The 11,125-nt window shown below is 38.6% G+C and overlaps 1 protein-coding gene across 1 annotated transcript; it reads left to right on the top strand.

The window, feature by feature from the left end:
• Positions 1–6,896: 6,896 nt before the first annotated feature.
• Positions 6,897–10,756, top strand: LOC135471375 (transcription factor VBP-like). Its single transcript, XM_064750589.1, has 4 exons — positions 6,897–7,055; positions 9,055–9,294; positions 9,483–9,800; positions 10,072–10,756. The coding sequence occupies exons 1-4, from the start codon at positions 6,956–6,958 to the stop codon at positions 10,374–10,376; spliced, it is 963 nt and encodes a 320-aa protein (XP_064606659.1). The 5' UTR covers positions 6,897–6,955; the 3' UTR covers positions 10,377–10,756.
• The last annotated feature ends 369 nt before the right edge of the window (positions 10,757–11,125 follow it).

The following is an 11,125-nucleotide window of genomic DNA, read 5'->3' on the forward strand; positions in this document are numbered from 1 at the left end:
GAAGATTGTACATGTACGCCAAATGTACGATGAAAAAAATGCCGAACACAGCTTTGTGAAACGCGGCCTTAATTGCTGTACGCAACCAAAAATTTTATTAATGACTAAGGTGCTCCTGTTGGTCTCGGAAAGTTGTTTGGAAGCGAGTTTGTTTAGAAGGTAGAACTATATCCCACTGTAAAAATGCAATTTTCTGCACCAAAAGTATTGTCATAACTGTCATGTGGCTTAAACAAATTAAGTCTTGTTTTCAGCGAAGTTTTAGGTCAAAAACAGATATTAATCAGTGTTTAGTACCTGTGTCTGTAAATGTGGATGGGTTTGGTTGGCAAAGCAGTCTAGGCTTTCTCCATGTAGATAAGCTGAAAATCCAAGTAAACTTTCTCCGTTATTTTTAATTCAACTGCCGATGGACTGGAAATCTTGAGTATCAAACCCTCCTGGCATCCAGACTACCCTTTAGCGCACGGCTAGCTTGAGTTGCAGTGTTTATTCAAATCCATTTCCTCTAACTGTAATACACCCAAGCCTCCGTGTGATTGTCAGGCTCTCGGTGAGATGAACCGTGTGCTGTTCCAGTCATACCTGGCGACTGGAGGTGGTTTCATATTGAATGCCGTTGGTGGAGCATCGTTAACAACGCCGAAGACCACTTGTTCACTAATATGGCGTTCAAGTCACTAAGTCACACTAGAGGAAGTTAGTTTCTTCAGTAACTTGCGCAAGGGCAGTGGTTTACACTGCACTCTAGCTTTCTCCATCGAAAACACTCTAATGCTGTAAAAGACCAATCAAATAAATTAATTAAACGCTAGGCTCGTGTTTGAGTGGAAGACTCGAGGTTCAGTCCCGTGTGGAGTTATCACTATACTTAATACGGTCATATCAGCTCGCTTGGTAAAAGAAGGGAGACAAAGTATAAAATACAGGCGTTACTTCCACAAAGCAAGGTTAAGCTTCATCAGAATGTTTCGATTTTTGTATTGGAAGTTGAAATTTTTACACATTTATCTTCATATAGCATTAATTAGGAGCTCCAACTATACTTTAAAAATGGCCGCCTTGGCCTATTAGCTCGCTTGATATAAGAAAAACGGGCGAAGTGTAAAATACAGTATCGTCCGAACCAATTTAATTTTAAAAAAAATTTACACATTTTTCTTCAGATAACATTAATGACGTGGTTCAAATTTTATTGTCTATATGACCCTAAAATAATTTAACATTTTTCAGTTTATAGAACTAAAAAAAAAACTTTATAAAATTTTTACACAAGATAGAAATGTCTATGTGAAATGACTACTTGTTTAACCCGATGTCCTCAACTCTATATAGCTTTTCGTCCGGCCTGCAACAAGGAAACACCGTTGTGACGTGACTGAAATAATGTTCAAAACGACTGAAGTACATGTAAACCCGAGGAAAAACAAACCAGACCATCAAATCAAATTATCCAGCGTCAGCTCCGGAGCATTTTCTGAGACATGTTATTGCGCAGGGCAGTTGGAGGATTATAAGGTACGAGCCGCACGAATGTGGGGTCAACTGACTTAACGATTTACCGACGTACCAATCAGCACTGAGCCACGCCGGCTATAGTGGTACATGCATTTAATGGTAGGTCCAATGGATCCGTTACTATCGGCTGGAAAACACTAGGTTTTATACGATGAAGATGAATGGACTGTAACATAGTGGATGAAACGAATTTTCTCAACTCCGGCTAGAGCAAACCTATAATACTGAATCTTATTGCGGTAAATCCAAGCAGTACGGTGGTTTGTATTCCACAATGTTTTTCTCCCGAAAAAGGAAATTCTCACATTTCTCGAAAAACATATAAGAGAAATATCCTTACGTACAGTGTAAAACTCCAATCAAACAAGTAAATAAATAAACCCAATTAAACAAACATTCAAACCAACATATAGCTCATTACATACATTTCTGTTGAAATAACAATCATGCACAGATCTGGACATATTGTCTACTTGAATGTGTTTCCCAGGAACATTTATATATGCATTTACGATAACCTGTACATCTATAAGGTAACAGGTGTATCTCAGTCCTAAACATTATTTCATAAATGGGTATCAAATCCATCGCATTTTATTTTTCTTCTTTAAAAATTCAATATTCGCATATAGATGGATACACCATATGGTTTGCATGAACATGTATAAATATCATAGAACCTTTGTTTGATTTAATAGCCTCTTATCTTTATAGCGTTGTCGTTGTAAAAATAGATCTTCATATCCTATGTAATGTAAGTTTTTTATACATAGTCTTCGTTACATGTATGCAATTTCCCATATCCAGGCCCGATTGTTATATAGATATATATTATTAGTGCGAAATACATGCATCCAAGAACGCAGTGTAAAAACGAGCAAAATCAAATTTGGCACGTATATATGTGTTCAAAACCGAGCACGATATATACAGACAAATGTATATATACCCCTAAAAGGGATACAGGATCGACGCTGATTGACTGACTGTGGAGATAGGGCTTCTTGGGTTAAAATTGTTTCAGTCTTGGTCACGCTTGAATAAATGTACCATACCTACAATTCAGGTATAGCCCGTCAGAATATTTTCTGTATCCCTTGTTAAGTTCATTTGCGGGAAATTCATGTTACGTGTCGTACACATAGCGACCATTTTCTATTGTTCATGTGAGCATGCAGCATCCATATATTAAGTGATGTTGTATTTATACTTATATATGCCGATCAGACAGAACCGTACATCAAATTAATATGCTAGGTGATGTTGCATTTTTACTTATATACAGCTCTATTTCAGAACAGAATGCACAGAAAAGAGATATGTTATAAGGTGATGGTGTGTCACATTCGACATAACATCCGATTGGTCTATCCGATTTATCATTTTTATGTTAAATCAGTGGAATATGTGCGCTATGTAATATGTGCGCTATGTAATATGTGCGCTATGTAATATGTGCGCTACGTAATATGTGTGCTATATATATAACGGAATAATCTGCTATACAACTGAAGAATAATTTGCTGCAATAACAGAATACATTCATTCTAGCAAGTTTATACAACAAACTTTTTGATAAATTTAACAGATTATTGTCCCTTTTTGAGGGCATGTAGATGTTCTTGCATGCATGGGTGATATCCTGCAAGTGTAATTTTAGGATTTTTAACGTTAACGACAACGGTTTACATACTGGAGCTCAGACACCACACACGTAGAGAACTGATAAAAATTAAGAAAAAAAAATTAAAATTAAAATTTGTTTCATGATATTCCAGAAAAGAATGTAAGAATAAGCTTTTAATTAAAACTTTATGACTTGGAGTCCCAAAGGTTCTGTAGATTCTCCTGAACCAAGGCAAGCGGAAGCGGATCGTGATTTAAAATTATATATATATATCACATGAGACACCATTAAACATTGTCCAGGAAAATTTTTCTCATTGTGCCGTACGTCTTCTACCACTTAGGTGATGTTGAGTCGTTGCAAATGTACAACAGGCTGGAGATCATATTTCTTTGGTTTAAATGCTGGTTTTAGGGTCACTTTCCTGGCGGATATCGTCGCCCATCAAATCAGTGTTTTATTTTTTTAACACATGAATATTTTTGATAGATAATGGCAGTGGGTTGGTATGCTATTTACATATGTACATGAGTCAATTACTGGAATTAATCCTTTTTGGGGTAGTATGTATATAGCTTACTGTATAGGTTCAAATGCTGCCATGGTTATTTAACAGAAAGGGGATAATTTTCTTTGGTCCTATGGGTCTTCTTATTGTTTTTCCTGTCTTCTTTGGTTGATTTCCTTTTGTATTTCCAGTTTTTATTCGTGGCCTCCCATGGGAGGAGATTACCTGCAGAACAGGGAATTTATAAGTACAAAGAGTCACGTGACCTGTCAACAAGAACAGCGCCATCTATTCTCGTATAATAATATGTACATTTGTACATAATATATGCATGTAAAGATAAACAGTTTGTAACATTATGACAGTATCTTTTCATCCCCGTCATTGCCACATATATCTAGCTTTATTTTCATCACAGTTTAGGTTATAATTTATAGGTTTTGCTGTGTTTAGTTATGCATTGGCAATTATTTACTTCCAATTTTCCGGAACCAGCGTGCATTTCACTCTGACTTGAAACTGATGTGTATGTTTAGTATTTCCCACGTTTTGCCAAATTATCGATCTCTTCACTTGTCACGCAAGCCGGCTAACTGTGGATTGGATGAACCGGTCTGCCCACACCTTTCTTCAACCTTCAGCAGCAAAACCACAACAAAGCCACTGAGCAGTCCTTCAGGTAAATGTGCAAGCACCAAACCCTGTAAGATTGCCGCTGGCCCACTTGTGAGACGTTATAGTGGTAAACTTCGATGGTACATAATGTTGACAACTGTTACAGTGAATTAGCCTTTTACCCAGTTTTCTTCAAGCGTTACATACACCCAAGTTTTATCTAATTCATAGTTTCAAGCCCCCGTGTTCCTGAGAAAGGTTTATTTATTTATTATATTGGTGTTTTACGCCGTAAGGTACTCAAGAATACTTCACTTATACGACGGCAGCCAGTAGAAACTAGGCAGAGCCCGGGGGAGACCCACGAACATCCGCAGGTTCTTGGCAGGCCTTCACACGTATACCGCCTGAGAGGGAGCCAGCATGAGCTGGACTTGAAGTCACAGCAATCGCGTTGGTGGGAGGCTTCTCAGTCATTGCGCCGTGCTGGTATGCTTACCCCTTCGTTACGGACTCCCTCGTTCATTGTAAAGAGTAGGAGGCGATAAATAACATGGAGCGATAAATTAGCGAAATGATTTTTGCGGATTCATAAAGTTCAAAGTACTACATTGAGATGGAACAATCATATTTAAAGAGTACATCCTAATTACATTTCCAGAAAGAAATTCTAACCTAAAAGCTATATTTTTCATTTTTTATGCTAAAATTTTCTTCGATGAGTATCTCACGTCGGTTATAGAGCCATTTCAGCCAAGATTCTTCTATCCATGAATGGAAAAAGAAAAGTACCCTGTCCAGCAAAACACGCGTTGTTTCATACACCATGCATGACTTTTCTCAGATCTTCAAATAATCCTGCTAATACCGAGTGCTTAGAGAAACAAAATTTTCGGCAATTTCCGTACAAATTCCTGGAGTGACGTCATTTTTCTGGAGCGACGTCATTTTTCCTGGAGTGACGTAATCTGTGGCGTCTTCAATCACACTAAAGCTCATTCACGGATGACGTGGCTTCTGAGCAGGAGACGTCAACTGGAATTTTGTGAAGTCATAGTAGCGTCAAATGGGCGTGACACCAAGAATTTGTACGGAAATGACCAAACATTTTTTTTTTTGGACTGAATTGCACTACAGGGTCTTTGAATTGCCCAAGAAGCTTAACATATCTTTATGTGATAACGGTTTGTACATACTATGTACCCATGTCGCATACTAGAAATTTTACCCTGAAATTAGCGTGCACCGGAATGGCTCTTTAAATTCTTTTTGCTTTCACATCGAGTACATTAGTCACGTGACCAAACAGTGTGCTGATGATTGGTTCAGAGCAGCTGTGACATCACTGCAAAAATATGAATATACAGATCCTTCAAAAACAGATCTATACATGGCACTCAGCTTAAAGACTGTCACACAAACTGAATACATAGGCCTTAGATGAAAGCCAAGTTAAACTAATCTCCCAAATCATTGCTAAAATGCTGAAACTATACTTTTGCTCAAAAAGAACTGATAGCACACTGGCAATGGTGCAAACGTGCATGTCTCAATCCGCTGCTTTGCAATGTGACAAAAAAAATAGAAAAAGAAAAGAAAGTTGGAACCGTTAACCACATATACGATAATTTCCCGGTAGAATATGTACATATTATTTTCATCGAATTAATATGTACACTCATTGTCATACAAAACACTTGGGTTAAGCAAATATTGCACATTTCCACAGCACGTTATAAATCTGTTTATCACTTTAATTAATGATTTTGACCCAGAGTCCTACAAAACCTTTGCATGCTTGTGTTTTTGTATTTGCATGGCGGCCATGCAGTTTTATGGGTGAATTTTTCTTTGTGTTTGTACGAGGTGATTTAGTTGGAGGTGTTCGTTTATTTTTCGATTCCCATCCAGACCTGTTTTCGAGTGGGTGTGTTTGTGGTGGGAGGAGGTGTTGTCAATTATCCAAATTTGTTTGTAAAATAGTCGTTTAATGTTCAAAGTATCGGGTGAGGTCGGTTTAATTTCTTCGGCTGGGACTACACTTTAATACATGGCGCGCTCTTTGTAATCTGGAGGCCATGATGTGATGAAAGGCCTTGAACTGGCGCTGTGTAAAAGTACAGAGTTGACAGCGACCACTCAGTCTATAGATACACTGGCTGTTGAAAAAGCACACTGTGCCTATACCCAGTCGCACAGACATTATTGATTGGTCTACATGCATGTACCAACGCTTGCCGCCCGCCAAGTCAGCGGCTTCTGTTACCGCCATGCCAGCAATACTAGGTGGGTGTACTGGTCACACTCTGGGAGCGCCCTCTGCATTATATGTGATACCACGTGACTGGTCAGTTAGTCATCTAACTAGTGGGACTGACCAAGGGGTGGTAGGGTAGGGCACGGTCATGTCGTGTAAATTAGATTGATCCATCGTATGTTTACCCTGTACATTGGATATTATTCACATATATCAATCGAAATGTATTGATGACGTAACCTCCCCTCCAAGTTATTGCCTCAGGGACGAGGAATATATATATACTCTTGGCCTATCCCCCCTCCGTAGAATGGGCGAATCCATTGCGTATTCCGAACAAGGGCTTGTGTCAGCGGAGGCTTTGACGTAATCGGTGATCACAGTTTTAGACCCATGTTTACTGGGGCTAAAATTGTAGTTTTTATTCGCCATGGCCGAAGGATCGTATTATGACTACCAGGGAGGGATAGATCAGGGTGCAATTCCCCAAATTTCGAACTTTACCGGTCGTCCAGAAACAGCAAATTATGGTAAGTTTCGATGGGTCTTTGTGGTCAGTGACTCCGTGTGCGGTAGCCATCTTGGAATGCTCCACATTTGCGGGGCTATTACATAATAGTCTATGTAATAGTGCGATGCGTTTACTGTACATTTTGGAGGCCACAGCATGTTCATAATCTGTGTGTGCCGATGTGTGCTGCAATGTGTAATCTAAGAAAAAAACTTCCTCTGTAGTTTAAGAGTACAAATTTACAAACCAGACACGCTGTACTGAAGGACGATGCCACAATACAGACAGGGTGAAAGGATGTCTGGATTCCACTGTGCACTGTTCAGTCTACACTACAGTACATGTCGCCTAGCATAATAAACCATGTACCAGTGTGTGTGTTTGCTGTCCATCGCCCAGATTTGCTTTATCACAACAAATTAGCTGTATGGAAAAACACATGCTATTTCAAGAAAAACACTAAATAGTTTCATATTTAGAAAAGTTTTAAAATCACAATTAAAGCGAGTAAAAATACAGTTTTTGTATAGGCTTTCAAGGCAATAATAATACAGATACATTTATTGATTCACAAATTTGCTACTTGAAGAATACATTTGTGGAGCAGGGGAAAAGTGGATCTGTGCTTCTGTAGCATTCCAAGAATTAAAATATATATTCAGTATGGTAAATATTTGGCAAAATGTAAACAGCAGTAAAAGGACTTTGACATGTCTTCATTTGTGTAAACATTTTTTATTAATGTTATGGGAATTTCTTCAGAATACAATCTAGAGCTTTATGTACAATGGCATCAATATTTTGCATTAATCTTTAATCTACATATGGATGCAAAAGGAACATCTTATGATCATCAGTGACAGTCAAACCTTAAAAGTATACAGAAAAAATATGTAAGGATGTTAGGAATGGATAGAAAGAAAAGGCTAGTGATCATAATGTGTTTTATTTGAGGTGTAATTCTTAAAGTGATACTTTTAGATTGAAAAGTGTTTTAGAATTTTCAGTTCTGTTTCAAATTTAGGAATATTTGGAGTTAAAATGTAAAATCCAGTGAGCTGTCATGCAGATTAATGTGTTTTAGGTTATAGTGCTAGTGTAATGGAGCCCAATGTACTTGACAAAAATCATTTTAACTTGTATTATTTAGCATAAGCCATAATAATGAGAGCTGCACTTTGAGGTAATGATCCAGGTGTAACAGAAGACAGCTTCTGTTAGATTTAAGTGTTCTTGATGATTAAAGTTTTGTACAAAAGTTTTTGAAGTTAAAAGTGTATTCATACTGTATTTAAATAGGAGAGGAAAAGTGAAAATTTGCATTAGCTTTGTCACACAACCAGATGTTAGAGTGCTGTAAAAATGACATGCTTAAATATATAGACATTTTTTTTACCCTGAGAATTTTTTTTAATCATGTAATTTTTACGTCTTCCTAAGTATTACATAATCATCATTTCCATGTATAACATTTACAAGTCTTTAAAACAATCATTTTGAAAGAGTTACTTCCCCTTTCAGCCCCTAGATAAGACATACATGTAGTACTTCTGAGATAGGAGCTTAGTATGGTAAGCTTGTTTTACTTATCTCTGTTTAAAGAGGACGTTTATGTTTCTGGGAGATACGTCATCAATTTTGTTATGTTATATTTTAATTCATTTACAGGTAATATCATGTGAAAAAAAATACCTTTATATCACTGTAGATATTGGTTCATTAAGTTAACATTATTTATTAAATAAACAAGCTTCAAATTGTTCAAGTGCCGGCTGGCTGTGACTATCAGGCCCTTGACCAATGAAGTGGCGTGTGCAAATCCAGCTCGCTGTTTTGGTTGCAGTTTTAAGTCAGGATATTTGTCAGGTAACTGACAAGGGTTTGTGGTTTCCTTCACCCATAAAAAATTTCTTGAACATAGCATTAGACACCAATCAAATAAATAAATAGATAGGCCTGAATAAATAAAGCTGTCTTATTAGTTAGGGATATAGCACAAATTTGGCTCACTTTTCCAGACCCTGTTGGTCACAGCAAAGCTGGTCCTGGATTCTACACAGAGCAGTTCCCCGGAGTGTCTGGGAGCCTTAATGGACCTGAGGGGATGATCAGTGCCTCAGACATGGCTGGTGTGTCGGGTCAGGACATGAGTATGGCGCAGTTGATGATGCCACCATCTGCAGCTGAAGCTATGTACGAGGCCCATATGAGGGGCTATGCCATAAAGAGTGAAAAGGGAATGCCTCCCACCCCACCAGGTACGTCTGTAATCCTTGTTGTCTTAGTGGTGAGGGTTAGCCTGTTGGTGATATGTGCTTTTGTTGTTTGTTTTTCTTAGTCTATAACATTTTTAGCCAGAAAAGTGCAAAACAAGTTGATATAATTCAGAGTTATCATACAGATTTGCGCAATCAATGAAACGATGTTAACCCTTTGGATTGAACAGGTAGCCCTGACGATCCTAAGGTATTGCCCCCAATGGGTGGTCCTCAGCACAGCCATCATCAACTCGCCCACAGCCAGCACGCACAAGCCTCCCTGATGGGTCATCACCCCCCATCGGGGCACCACTCGGCCCCTGACCAACAGTCCCAGCTTGGCTCCGTCTCCCAGGCCGCCATGTCAGCCATGCAGCAGCACTACCTGGCTAAACCTGTGCCAATGAGACGGCTGTCCGAAAAGAGGATAGCACAGGCCAGGGCCTGTATCAACTCCGTCACATCGGCCATGATTGCCTCTGATCCCCTGGGAGATTCCGCTTACTGTGAGTTTTAGTAACTTTTCAGGACAAAGATAAATTACTCAACAAGCACAAACTTGCAGTAGTTGTGACGTCTCTCCAATAGGATTTGGTGTTTTCTTGCACTTGTTGTATGAATTCAATGCTAATCTGGATAGTAATTTGACTGAACCTTGCGTAGTTTAAAGTAAAAGATGTTGAAAGTTTAAAATGGAGGAATTTTTGTATGAACCTAAGAAAGAAGCAGGTGTTTAGATGTTGACTAAACTGCATGATAAGGTGTGTTTTCTTACAGCTGCACCTAACCCAGCCTTGGCCAGGGCTTTGGCCACCGTCCAGCATAGCCAGAAACGACCCAGAAGCGAAAAGAAGCCAATCCCTAATGAATCCAAAGATGACAAATACTTTGAACGCAGAAAACGAAACAATAACGCTGCCAAGAAATCCAGAGATGCGCGCAAATCACGTGAAGATGAAATTGCAATCCGTGCCAGCTATCTTGAGAAGGAGAATGCTGTATTGAGAGCTCAAGTGGCCACACTGCGAGAAGAGGCGAACACACTACGTCAAATGCTCTTACAGAAGCGCTCTCGGCCTTGAAAAACATGCATGGTGTGCAGAGTTTATGAACAGTCGCCTCTTTACAGCCAGACTGGACTGCCTTATACTGGCTCATATCTCAGGGGTTTTCAATATTTGTTGTTGGTATACATGTTGTTTGAATCAAATATTTTCATTCGTTAACTTACACTTTGCTGACCTGCTCTGTACAGGTATTGTTATGTTTACAGTCTGTAGGTGAAATACTCAAGAAGAAGACTTAGAAATGTTCTTATCTGCATAGGTTTTTGCACAGTGACGCCTGACTTTCATTACTTATGAATGTTTGAAGTGTTTGTCATCTCAGTGTCATATAATCACTAATGATTTGGATCTGAAAGTAATATATTAGTTCAGTAAATATAGAATACGCCAAGAGAGCTTGTCATCCAAATTCAACCAGAAACTGGTAGAGCTGAGCACATGGTCTGCTGAAGGAAATTGCAAAGCTTTGTGTGATAAGGTAAAGTACAGGGTAAATTTATGTGCATCCCAGCTCTGTATGCCGTTTTGCTTTCAAAGGAAAATATCAACTCGGTCATTTCAGAATGTGATAAAATGGTAGGCAAAGTGAAGGGTACAAAGCCAAAAAATCTATGTTCCACCAATTACATTAAAAATGTGGCTTTTAAAGATTCCTGTTAAGGATAATATTGTGCTGTGTGTGTCAAATCTTCGTACAGAATTGTAAGTAATGCCACAACTGAAGTCTTATTTGGCACTTGTATTGCGTAAGATTACGAGAATCA

This window comes from Liolophura sinensis, chromosome 1 (assembly GCF_032854445.1).
Source record: "Liolophura sinensis isolate JHLJ2023 chromosome 1, CUHK_Ljap_v2, whole genome shotgun sequence".
In the NCBI taxonomy this organism is placed as follows: domain Eukaryota; kingdom Metazoa; phylum Mollusca; class Polyplacophora; order Chitonida; family Chitonidae; genus Liolophura; species Liolophura sinensis.

Coding starts and splice junctions, on each gene's coding strand:
- LOC135471375 (XM_064750589.1), top strand. CDS start 6,956: ATGGCCGAAGGATCGTATTATGACTACCAGGGAGGGATAGATCAGGGT. Junction 7,056..9,054: donor TCCAGAAACAGCAAATTATG/GTAAGTTTCGAT, acceptor TCACTTTTCCAG/ACCCTGTTGGTCACAGCAAA. Junction 9,801..10,071: donor CCTGGGAGATTCCGCTTACT/GTGAGTTTTAGT, acceptor GTTTTCTTACAG/CTGCACCTAACCCAGCCTTG.